Source organism: Passer domesticus, chromosome 23, assembly GCF_036417665.1.
Source record: "Passer domesticus isolate bPasDom1 chromosome 23, bPasDom1.hap1, whole genome shotgun sequence".
NCBI classification, from domain to species: Eukaryota; Metazoa; Chordata; class Aves; order Passeriformes; family Passeridae; genus Passer; species Passer domesticus.
Window position 1 is genome coordinate 818,239 of NC_087496.1, and position 13,575 is coordinate 831,813.

The following is a 13,575-nucleotide window of genomic DNA, read 5'->3' on the forward strand; positions in this document are numbered from 1 at the left end:
ACACCCAATAAGGGAGCCAGTCACTGAACTTCTTCAGGTTTCACACTTAATTTCCTGTGATGTTTCTAGTAAACCTAGAATTTAATCCAATTTTTCCATCCCTCAACAGCCTTCTGTGGACTCCAAGGCATTTGGATCAGAACCTGTAAGAGGACAACTGAAAACCCCACTTTTCCAAAATGGCACATTCAGATGACATCAGCCACATCTGCTGCAAGGATACTGTTGAAAGATTTTTTCATGCTATCTGGGGCAGTAAATTAGAATTCTTGTTGAATATGAAGTAAAGAGAATAAACTCAAAATAATTCTTAACTTTTACTGTCATTCATGCTCAAGGTGATCATTGGTCTTGATCAGGGTGACAGCAAAAGACTAAGATTATGACTGGACAACTTCAAAAACAGCTCATTACCTCACGCACCACATGAATGTCCCTTTACCTTCCCTCATTGTTCCCTCACAATTTTAGGCACAAAATGTATAAAATCTCTTCCTTACCTGCTGGGTGGTAGCATCCTGTTGGACATAAGCCACTTGGGACGGATCTGTAAACAGAGTCTAGACAAAGTGAAAAAGGCTTATCAAACCAGCCATGGGGGTTTTTACTCCCAACTCACACAAAGTTATCTGCCACTATGAAACAACCCACATTTGAGCCTTTGTCAGCTTCTAACCTGCCTGTTACCACAGCAAACTACTTCAACTCACCCAAGTAGACCTAGATACATAGAAATATAAAATTAGGTAATGCTCCATAAAGAGTTAATATATTTATGTAGCACATTGCATCTGTACAGCTAAAGTGTTTCACTTTTTTTTTTTTAATTTACCAAAATCACTTTGTCAGTTGTTGATTTGATAAAATCTACAGCATGAAATTCAATAGCTCTGTCTATGCCCTTAATGTGTAACACTTAAAAGCAGGATAGAAGGTAACTGAGAGCTTTTTCTTCCTGAAAATTCAGAAGATTGCTGCATGCTTTCTTTTGAGGAACTATCATGCACATCCTATATAGGACTTTGATATGGCCAGGATGCTGCTTAATTTCATAGAAGCCATGCCAGCTTCAATACTCTGAAAAAACAACCCTAACAGAATCCCAGGAAAAGCAAGACTAAGGATTGACTGAGGCCAGCCTTACTTAGCCAAAACTTGAAACATCTAAACTTGCAGCAGCCTGGCTACAATAAAATAAAGCATGATATAATACAAATTCCTTTAACACTGTGATAATTTCATCTCCGATGCAGAAGAGTGTCTGAATACTACACATCTTTTGACACAATGACAGCATTCAGAGTTTTGGAGCTAGCTGGCAAGTAACTTCCTCGGAGATATCCTCTCAGGACATCACTTCACACAGAAGCTGGTTTTCTGGGACAGCTGAGGGCTGCACAAGACACAATGTGCCACATGAGGCCCTGCCAGCATAATGGGAGTGTCAGGTACATGCACTTTGCAGCACAATTAATCTGCCCTGTCAGCAAAGATATTATAAAACACTCTGGACAAAGCCAGCCTGTTCCTTTTTAATCTGTCCACACTGAGGCAAAGATGCATAGCATATTGACCCCATATAAACATGTGCTGCAAGGGAATAAAGGCTATTTGACATGATTATGCAGAAGAAAATTAGTATAAAAGCTCTATAAAATCAGCAACTCTGCAGAGACCACAAAATTATGTTGAATAAACAGAGATGCTCTGCAAAAAGACACAACTGTTATTGTAACTATCAACTATGACAACTGTACTACACAAAACAAAGATTCTTCCAGAAGGAACATAGATGGCTCTTAGCTTTTTACTGGATACAAGAGGCAGAACTTCTGGTGAGATTATCCTTGTTCTGGAAAACACCTTTGAGTAAATTATAATCTCATCCATCTTCAGTGAAGTAACCAGCATTTCATAATTCATAGCCTCACCATCCTTTGACAAGCAGATTTGCACATCAGACAAATGAACAGCATGAAGTCCCTGCTCAACAGTGGGCAGAGAAAACTGCTGGGAGCGACTGCCTGCTATTTTCCAGTCATACCACTTGGCTGGTAACTGGCCTTCATCCCAAGTAAGACTGCTGTGTTTTCTAGGTGCCAAAACCAGGGTGGGCTCAGAACCACACGTGCCTGCGTAGCTTCCACGGGGTGGATGTAAACGAGGGTGTGCTCCGAGGTGTCCACAGAGGTGTAGGAGGTGCCGTCAGCCGTGTAAACCACCTGCTGTGCAGGGCCGCGCTCCTGCTCATCACTGTACATGATCTGGGCCACTGCCCCCCCCTCGGGGACAAAGTGCACCTGGGGAACAAACAGATCCTGGACTCGCACCAACACAGGCCAGTGGGACACAGCACCAGAGTCATGGGGTGCCTTGGAAAGCAGAGAGAACTTGTGTCCCAACTAATCTGAATGCAGTGAAAAACACATATTTCAAATCTTACTCAATTATTCTACCAACAGAAATCTGGACACAACTTCTATCAGTGTCTGGTTTTACCTTGCATTGCATCTTAAGATGTAACTGCTATAAAGGGCACCCACCCATACTTAGTTCTTGCATGATGCTTCAGAAATTCGTAAGGGAACAAGTTCACATTTGAACTGATGTATCTATTAAATGTACTGGGATATTGTTTCCCTTTATGCTCATATCCCTTTTAGGATTTATGATAATTACTTCATTCAGCTAGTTCTCTAGTTGGAGGTAATTTTTGCTGTCTGATGAGAGGCTAATGGAATTTATTAACTCTGATACTCCTCAAGATATAGTATTGCACCCTCAAGATATAGTATTGCAGTTCTCAGAGTCAGCAGTAGGGCATATTAGACTGCTTCTCTGTAGTATGTATGTGCAGTATCAGTAGAAAATTCAACTATTTAAACAGACAAACCTATACCTAAAAATATTAAGCACAGATTCCAAGGACTACTGGAGCAAGTTACGTCTAGGGGTGCACTTTAAATCTAAACAAGTCAATTTTACCAGAACATTATAATAATAACTGATTATATTGATAATTATTCTATTAATATGCATTATATTATTAATAATTATTTATAATTGTGATCATAACTGATGACTGTGATGATGGCCTACATTAAGTGAGCCAGAATACTGGATTCCAGTGAAAACAGGATTATCTTTAGATTTTTCCATTCTTTACATGCTGAAAAGCATTTTCAGTGCATGGGAAAAACAGGACAGTGAGCAGGAAACCTAGTTTGAATACAAGTATTCATAGTCACATAAAATTCTTTCACATAAAATGATACCACAGTTACGTATTTTGCTTATTTTGTTTCACTTTTTAGCTTATACCTCAGAAGACACCTGGCACTTCCCCCTGGATGCTCAGCTGATTGTGTACAATAAATCTTCTCACAAACACTACAATTTCACATTTGGAAAGCACTCTGCACATATTCATTAAGCTTTAAAACTGCCATGTGCAAACAGCAGCATGGTTATCCCATTGCAGAGAGAAGGGAACACAGGCCATTGAAAACTGCCTTTCTTTGCAAATTTCAAAGCTGGAAATTACTAAAAGAGGCAGAATTTCTCAGCTTGTGGGTCAAATATCATGCAGCACCCTTTTTCTATCATACTTAAAAGAGTAAATCAATTTACAGAATTCTAGAAATTCCGAGTTGTGTTGTCTCAGAAGCAGAGGGACAAGCTGTATACAGCAGAACCTGAAAGAATTAAAACTGCAGAATTAAAACTGCCTTAGTCACTTACAATTAATATATCCCCCTTCCTCACTACCCAGATGTCTGGCTGGAAAAAATTACTTGTATTACTTTCCCCAAGGTCCACCCACAGTTCCATCTGAATCAAATGATACCATCAAAAGCAGCTGCCACAGAGCACAGATTTTGTTCATTACTCTGAACACCCTTTACTCGCCCACTCGGTAATAAACGTATTTGGACCCTAAAACTTCTAAAGCCACTACTTAGTTTTGTTCAGCTCATTTCAGAGCTCTGTGTCTTCACTGCTGCGGTTTGCACAGTTCAGTTTCTGAAGCTTTAACCCTAAATCACCACAGAAATGTTTGTATTTCTGCTCAAATGAAAACTGAGCTTCTAGACTCTAAATCAGGACCTAATGGAAACTAACCCTCCTCACCAATCGCAATCCAGCCCAAGCAGAGGCGGAGCTCTGGCTAATCACCTGAGCAGTATTCTGTTCCTGTCCTGCAGATTCAGTCCACACCTGAGGACTTTCCTCTTTCAAGTCCATCTCCTCCCTGCCTGTGTGCTCCATGAGGAGGAGGAGACCTACTGGAGTAATATCTGGCTGAAGGGATTCATCTGTTCATTGTGTTTCTGCTTCCAGAAGACAAGGTGATCTTCAGCAACATGGCTGTAAAAAAAACAGAGAACAGAGACATTAAAACCAGCATGACCCAGGGCATGGAGCTATCAGGGATTTATTATAAACTGCTACCACACTTCAGTAACACAGAGTAAAGCAGGTTTGGCTTTACAAACACCTCCTACAAGACCCAAGCACCTTAAGTTATGGGAACAAAGGAACAGAAATCTTATCTCACTGAACATGGTAATGTCCTACTAGTCACCACTTTCCATATCCCATTAAGGAGGGAACAAATCAACCATTGCACCAATTGCACTGAAAGATTACGCTGAATTCTTCCTGCATATCTTTCCTTGGCCACAGGCCATCCACACCACCTTCTCCTCATTATCCTTCTGGCACCTAGAGGTCTAGAAATAATGCAAAAAATGGACCTGATGCTTCCAACAAGAAAACACTATGTTCAGAGATGCATCACCAGTTCCTCAGTTTGCCTGAATGAGATTTTGTTTGACACCAACTGGTTTTCCATGTACAGACAGATTTGACCTTGGACAAAGCCCCAGTCCTAGGTTAGTACAGTGTTACAATAGCCAACTAAAAAGGAACAATGAAACTTAAACTCTCAAAGAGCCCAACAAACTGCTTCCAAGCTTGGTTTAATTCACCTCTTGCAATTTTACCGGGGCCTCTCAATCTGCTGTTGCGATCCCAGAAGGGTAATTTACAGCTCTGTTGATTGTTTGAGTCGTGGTTCAGCACCTTCCCAATCCTTCGTCTCTAATGTCGTATTAAATCACAGGCCAGGAATTAGCATGAGGCTGAACTCATTTCATTTCTCAGCTACTCCAATTAACTTTATTTTATATCCAGTACCTTGCTGGGCTGATCCAATGCCAGTACCCATCTGTGCCCCAGGAAGGAAGCAGAAGGCTCCTTGTGATGCTTTCATTCAATTGCATTTTAAATGCAAATTATTTTAGTCATAATTTATCCCTATAAATGCTAGCATTTGGCTTGTCATTGACAAACTGAAAAATAGATAAGGAGAGGTAAAAAAAGTAGCAGGCACTTTCTAAATCCTCCTAATTTTGCCAGCAAGGACGAAGCTGTGCAGATCTGTGCACTGACTATTCCACTGGGCCTGACCAGCATGGATAAATCATCAGGGCAGGGAAGCCTCAGGCTAATGTCACTGAACTGTGTGGTGGAGCAAAAAAATCATATTACATACATACATACAAAGAAAAATAGTGGGAAAGATATTTCTGGGCATTGCTAGACACCAAGTCTTGCTGCTACTGGTGACTGGAATTAACACTTACCGCCTCACGCTGAGCAACCCAGCACAAGAGCCCCACAAAAGCACACACTGAGGATATGTTCTGATTCTCTCTTATATCCAAACACTTCCAGTTATGGGAATACAGGGACAGAAACCTTATCTCCATTAATATTGCTTGATACAAAACATCCCCAAATACCACTTAGGAGAAAAATTAAAATAAAATCCACGTACCAGCATACAATGCCTGAGCTTAGTACGAACAAATTAACTTCAGCAAACATGAGTGATAAACACCAGCCTTGTTCTCTAAATGTGGAAGGTCAGGGCAATTTACAGATAAATATTATTTATTTATATATCCAAGTGCACAGATGCTCTGTTCTATAAAAAATACCATCCATCGCTAGACAGAACCTTTCTTGTTATGTTATTAAGGATTAAAGTAGGGATTTTCTCATATCTAATCCTACCTCATCCACTGACCTCCTTCACTCATTTTATCAGGTATAGGTTCTTTATTCAGAACATATATAAATGTATACATATATCAGGTATATGATCACCTCTATCCGTGCAAAATGTGACAGCATTTATGTCAGTAACACACTGTGAACAACTTCTTTGCAAAACTTAACACCTATCCTGTTGATAATCTTCAGCTGGTTTATCCACAACAGCTCCTTTCCTAGACTGCCAGTATTAATCAAGAGCCAATTCAGGTAATTGCACTAACAGTAGCTGGTAGTTTAATCAATTACCTAACTGCTTAGAAAACTAAAAATAAAAAACAAACATTAGAGGTTCCAATTTGGGGTGGTTTGCCTTTAAAAAAAATTATCCTGTTAAAAAGAAAGCAATTACATTACCTACTAATTGAATTAAGGGAAAGGCACAGTTCTGGCTAATTCCACATGGTGCAACAAGTAAAATTTTTGGCTGACCTTCCCCACCAGCAGACAATGAAGGTCTGAAGGAAGATGCTGACTCACTCCTGCAGAGTCATTTTGGCACAGATAACTTACAACTTGAGTACAAAGGAGACTGAAGGGCTCAGGCAGGGTCTTTAAAAGACAAAACTGGGAATTAAGATTCATCTCTGAAAAAAAAAGTACCAAAAAGTGGAAAGCAGAAGACAATCATTTCATGGTTCTGAAAGTTAGCACTAACTTAAAATCTTGGGGGAAAATAAAGCAAGGCTGAACCAAATTCAGTGCCCCAGCGCTGCAGATTCTATAAACAATTCGGTCATTGCTGTTCTTGACAGAAATGAAAATAATAAACAGCTCAGCCCAGCCAATTGTGCAGTAATAAGGAACAATAGCAGTAACTGCAGGATTTGCTGATGCTTTCAACTTCTGCACTTCCAAATTCATCCTAGGATTGACCTCTGATATGCATTCCCTCAGTACATCTGTAATCATGAAAACACACTGAAAAGCACATTTCCCTGGAAACATGGATGTGCTGAGAAGGAAGATAATACAAGAGGAGACAGGCTGTGTCCCAGAGAGGTCCCAGGGACAGGCAATATATAGGGCAGGAGGCAGGAGCAAATGTTGAAATTCACCTGTGAAATAAGCCCTGCAGTCAAAGCCCAGAAGCTGGAAAAATCTAACCCAAAGCCACTGACAATAGAACTGCCACAAAACACCAACACCTAAGCAAGTTTTCTGACACTGATGACAAGAAGATCAAACTAACTTTACTCACTGATCATTCATAGTTTGCTCCTCCTCGTTAATTCTGCACAATCTTATTTCCTTCCCTAGATTCCACTCTCAATTCCCTGCCTTGACACTGACAGCCACAGTGTCTCAAAATTTTAACTACTTCCCTGTGGTCTTCTCTCAGCTTTGGTAGTTTTTTAGCAGAAATAAATGTGAAATTTTGGACATAAGCACTGCCAAATCACTGGCATGCAGGAGCACTCTCTGCTTGCTCTCCACACTGTTCACCTATGGATTATCCTTTGCAATTGTTGATTTTTCTCACTGTATTGAACACATCAGACATTTTCAGACAACCTAAATAAACACAAGGCATGCACCTCAATGTGAAGCTCTGCTGTGTCCAAGGGATTACCATAAGGATCTGTGTAACAGAAATTGAAACTCAATTGCAGAAATTCTAAAAGAAAAAAAGATAATTAAAGATAAAAGACATTGTGATAGGATAAACTCTTTTTTTTTCTCAGTATCCAGAAAATAGGCTACATTTTGTAATAAAAATCCATGTAGAGGTTTAGTAAAACAGTAATCCAAACAGCTTGCTTAAACTCATGTTAAATTTACATGTAATGTATGCCACACCTATATTCTCTCCACTATAAAATATAAAAGGCCTGGCTCAAATAATTTTTTTTTCTTTTGGTAAGTTCTTACTTTTCTGGAAGTTGAAAGATTAGTCAATTATGACACATCACCCAATAGTCACCCAAAATTCCACCAGCACCCCAATACTCTCACACAATCCAATGAGCATCACAAACATGAGCAAGAAGCAATGCCAGTGGGAGATGTTAAAGCATTTACAGTAATTTTGCGTGGTAACTGCAGACACAGCATTTTCCTCCACAAATAACAGGCATGCCTCACCCTGTTTGTGCTGGGTGATGACACAAGCTGAAATAGTAACAGGCATAACTAAAGAGTATCAGTATAGTCCAGTACCACTCCAGTAAGGCAGTGGTGAGGCAGTGACTGTCCAGTGTCACCATATATTGTGTGAATCGTGACACAGCACAATCGAAGAAACAACACAGCTCCTGTGACTTTGAAATATCTCCTCTAGTGGAACATTAGCTCATTCTGAGCTGTGCAAATAAATTAACCATCCCTTCAGGACAACACAGGTTTTTCTCAGAACACCATTCACATTCACTTTCTTTTTCTCAACACCTTCTGAGACCTGCTGCTGTCACAGACCTACGGCCATCTCTCTTTAGGTTTTGCATTTTACATCAAATCCAGAAAATTTCATTAATGACAAAACTCCTCTGCTGCTCCTGATGCCTCAAAAGCATCTTTGTGTCATTGTCTGACAGTTTTGTTTTTTTGTTTTCTTTTTTGAAATCTTACTTAAAACCTCCTTTTGACCTTGGCAACACTCTCCAACTCCTTCCTCCTGCTCCTGTGGGATGGTATTTTCTCCAGAGCTGTATTATTAAATCAGCAGCTTCCCTGTGAACTGCATTCAGCTCCAGAAGATGGGAAAGCACTGCTCAGAAGGCAAAGCACCTCACTGCCTATCCAACAGCAATGTCCTTGTTAGCTTTGCTGCCTCAGCATTAGACACCCTGGGCCACCACAGCTCCACATGTATCCCCTCACAGGTGCATCTGTGATCCCCCCACAAACACTCAAGAGTGAACGGTGCTGTAAGAGAAAACCCCTAACAGTAAAATCACTGTTGGTTTGTGTTTGGTATCTAAGTGTTTTAAACACAAGTTAAACCCAGTGAGCTCACCTAGAGCTTCACAGGTAAGCTCTCAAAGTCAGAAAAAACCACCACCAAAAAAATTAGAATCAACAATAACCGTATTTTCTTGGCCAACTTGCTATTACAGAATGACCATTTCTTTCAATGCTGCGACTACACAAGAATATAGAGAGACAAAAATCTCGGGGGACTTCAGCTGCAGCAACCTCTGTGAGGCTCACTACGGGCAATCTGCTGAAAAATCTAAGCCAGTGGCTGCCAAACACTCATTTTTCCCCCCTAACCTGGGATGAGAAAGGAGGAATATTAAAGCAGAACAAGGGGAAAAGACCACTTCCGTGCTCAGAGAGGAATAAAGCCACTCAGTATCTCAAATGAGAATCCCCTTTACAATAATGGTGCATAAACCAGCTAATGTAATTTACTTCCCAGTGTAAAAGAGCCTTGCCATAGCCTGAGGTTCCCTGCAACAATAACAGCAGGGACTATCGGCTTAATCCTCTCATGACTGAGCTCTCTGACAACTGTATGTCACCCCAGCCATGTGCAAGGGCACCAAGACTGGTACAAAAGGAGTTTTACAACTCTGAGTCTTCCTCCAGCTTTTAACATGAAAGTTATTTATTATGCTCAAAAGGAACATCACATTTGCCTGCAAAAAACTTTATCCACACTTAAACTCAATTATTCTAGTTTGCCTGGAAAGCAGAGTCAGTGCATTTCCTGAGATCCTTTAGCAGGAACATGCTTTTGCTGCAGCAAGAAGGCTTCTAACCTCATTGAGGATTGAGTCAGGACTGTTGTCGCCTCTTCTGCATTCCCATCCATCACAGGCACACACTGTTTCAAGGAACTGTGGCCCTGTGTGAATGTTATCAATCCGGTAATGTAAAACCACATTATTTATGTTTTACTGGTAAGTTAAAAATGGAAATCATACTAGGGCTGGGACAGCGAGAATTATTAATCTCCACAAAGGGAAAATTTGCTTCAATTTATTTTGTCATGTAATAAATAGAAGAGCTCAGCCAAACACCAACTCACTCTTTGCTGCCATTGTGCATAATGAATCTATCTCCTTATGGCACATCCATCATCAAAGCAAAAATGAGCTGGAAAAGATCTCTTAGACCAAGGCCAGTTCTCTGCTAGACATCACATGTTACAGTCCTTTTCCTAAAGGGACAGTGCCCAGGCACTGAAGGCGACAGCACAACAGTCTGGTACACCTATTCTCTCACAACTTATCAGGTAAGTAGCTGAAAATCCATTTCTACCACAGAACACAGGCGAGAATCCAGCCTGAGCACAGGTTAATATCCTCCTGGGAACTACCGAGGCTGTGTTTAGATACCTACTCAGAGATGCTCCAAGGACATCTCTCTTGAGTTCTAATTCTTGTATAATAAAGTATTTCTCACACTGTCCTCTCTCTCAGTGAGCAAAGACTCAACTTCATTACTTTCTACATATGCAAATCTCTTCTTTAGTCACCTCTCTTCCCATTTGCTCAACATCTGCATGTCTACTACAGCAACTGATTTCTTCCTCCCACTCTCAGCTTCCTGAATCTATGGCCACATTCCTCACGTTGTCTTCCCAATGTTTCATCCTCTGAGGCCCCCGTGATATCATGGCTGTTGAATCACACACTGCAGTTTTTGGGCTCCAGCTGCTTGAGGCAGTGACCGTGCCTTCCTAAAGGATTTGGTTTATAAATCACAGAGAGAGAAGTCTGGTAAAGCAAGGAAGCAGGGAATACATGTATTTAAAGCATAGGATGACACAAAAGGAAAATAAATGTCCGGATCAGTGCCTTCTACAGTTCTGCCCACACAACCTTCAAGATGGCTCTATTAGGGGTTACTGAAAGAAAACAAACCATTCCCCTCAAGCTTCTTGCTGCCAATTTTTTGTCTCACATCCCTTCTCCTCCTCCAGTAAACTCTTTCCAAAAGAACTGTCAGCTGAAGGGGATTCTTCCCCTTCCTACAAGCAGGTGGTGCTGCTTCCTCTCTCCTTCTCCCACCCCCACCCCTGCACTTCTCTGAATTTAAGTCACCTGTTGTAAAATTCAAAAAAATAAAACTACCTTGTTTCTGCACATAAAAACACATACCTGAGATGGCTCCTTCAGAATAGCTGCTGCTCTGCACTACCCCAGAGAACCAATGGACTATCTGCACTTTCAAACAGGTGGGAACTGACATATTGAGCCTTTTCAGGGTTACAATACAACTGCATGTTTTACTAGCAGGAGATAAAAGTGACAAATAAACCCAATCTCGTGTTCAAGTCCAAACAAAATTCACCACAAAATACCAACCCACTTAATTAGATACACTTAGAAGTCCATTAGAATTCAGTGTACACAGCTGCCAGCAGCTGCAGGTGGCCAGGAACACACTGGAAACGGCTGCTCACTGCAGAGCAATTTACCTCAGGAGAGCTCATCCAAGGATTTTCTGCAAAGGATAGGACTAAGGGTGCCAGAGAAGAGCAGATAATACGACAGACCCGTTTCTCCCTAAAATCAAAGTGTCAATTATTCTATCAGATAACAATAATACCAACTACCCTGATATCTTATCCTATAAACAAGACAATGAAGCTGTCTCTTTTCGTACAAGAGAGGCATCCATGAACCAAAATGCCAAAAGCCATCACAATTTCAGAGAGAAGTTTTCCATTTAAGGACAGACTGGAGCAATATACACTCCTGCATTACTTTTCCTAGAAATTAAGGCATTAGAAGGCTCAAGACTGCCAATTATTTTATTGTGTCCACAAAAGATGAAAAGAATCCACTTGTAAAATCAGTTGGTGATTCATTAGCTTCTCATATTCTAACTGAACTACAAGAAAAAAAACCCTGAATTATTAAAAATCTGACAGAAGAAAGCAAAAGTTCAGTATAGTCTCTATTCCTATTGAAACTCACAGGGAAACATTGATAGGTATCTCACACACCCAGCTTTGCACTTGATCATTCTTTCAAGGCCTGTAAGAACTGTCAATTTATTATTATAGTGATACACTAGACAGGTTGATGCTGAGGTACCAAAAAGTGCATCACAAATGCTGACCCTTCATTTTACTGTCAGGACTATGATTACTGTCAGCAGCCTAAACCAAGTTTAAATTGCAAGAGCCCTCCTGAGGCTTTGCAATGTACAGCTGAGAGGTAAAAGCTAACCACACATAACTCTTGGGCAGGGAAATAACCCTAAAAATGTGAATTGTTCCTTTAGGATGAGTAATTCTGAAACTCACAGCATCAGGACCACGTTCTTCCATTCCAACTCAACCATTTAACAAAGTCACATAACCCCATTTTTAATGGAACTGAGGCACAGGAGGGCCTCAACAACAACACACACAGAGCAAGAGAGCCACAAGATTAAGCATTCACTTGTTACGACCATACCAAGACCACAGGAACAGGGTCTTTGGCACCAAGACCACTTTTAGGAGACCAGTGAACCCCACAGCTTCCACCTGCAGCAACTGCTGCTACTCACACCAGGATTTCATGAATGGAACCCGCTCAGGGCAGTGGGGAAAGACCTAACTTCCCTCAACACCAAGCCTCAGCGCCACACAGCCAGGAGCCTTGCCCTGTTGGGGCCACACAGATGCCCAGTAGGCCCCCCGGGGCAAGACAACCTCATGACGGTGGAACGCCCAGAGCACACCACACCACTGCACCTCACAGGGCACACTGGGAGCCCCCCAACCCCCTGATAATGTCTCCACGGCCACCAACAGCCAATCCGAAGACGGGGTGAGACGCCCCCTCCCCTAACTAGGCCAATAGGAGGTAGGGGCGCGAGGCATGCGGCCAATCGGCAGGCGTGAGTGCCCCCCCCCACACACACCACCCGCTTCCCGCCACCGCCGCGCCCCCCCATCCGCCCCCGCCTGAGGGCAGCGGCGCCATCAGCCCCTCGTGAGAGCGCCCGGCGGCCAGCCGGCCCCAACCACTGAGCGCCAAGGAGGAACACGGGCGGGCGGCCAGGGCAGAGGCTGAGCGGACGGGACGGGACGGGCCAGTGGCGGAGGGCGGGGAAGCTAGGCTGAGCGAGGGGCGAGCGGCCCAGAATTATGGTGGAGAGATAAGACCCCCCCCCCCCCCCAACAGTGCTGGGGAGACAAAACATGGCTCCGGCACCCCCCCTGCCGCTCAGGTGCCGGGGTCCGGACCGTACCACGGAGGGAGGGGGGGAACAAGGGGGGCACCTCGTTCTCCCCGTGTCCGGGGCGGGTGGGGGATCCCGGCTGGGGTGGGGGGGAAGCGGACTGTACCTCTCCCACGGGGTGTGGGGGGAAGGGAATGAGTACGCCCTACTTCCTCTTCCCCCCCCCCGCCCCCCCCACTGGTAGGAGCGAACGGTTTATCCCGGCCCCGCACCGCCAGCTCTGGGCGCCATCTTGGGTGCGACTAAAACAACAAGTCTAAAACCCCCGGCGGGTCCCTGCGGCGTCCCCGGGCCGCGCTGCCCTCCCGGACCGTCCCATCGCGTTAC

At 42.8% G+C, this 13,575-nt stretch overlaps 1 protein-coding gene across 23 annotated transcripts in view; it reads right to left on the minus strand.

Moving 5' to 3' along the window:
- Positions 1-13,575, minus strand: part of PRDM10 (PR/SET domain 10) — a 45,476-nt gene that overhangs the window by 31,319 nt on the left and 582 nt on the right. For 7 of the 23 annotated variants that reach the window (XM_064397597.1, XM_064397604.1, XM_064397614.1 and 4 more), the window contains exons 2-4: positions 4,132-4,368; positions 2,133-2,300; positions 501-560 (exon numbers count right to left, since the gene is read on the minus strand). In XM_064397597.1, coding sequence (XP_064253667.1) covers positions 501-560; positions 2,133-2,300; positions 4,132-4,269 — 366 coding nt within the window. In that variant the 5' untranslated portion in view covers positions 4,270-4,368. The other 16 variants (XM_064397610.1, XM_064397615.1, XM_064397613.1 and 13 more) reach the window with 12 other exon arrangements.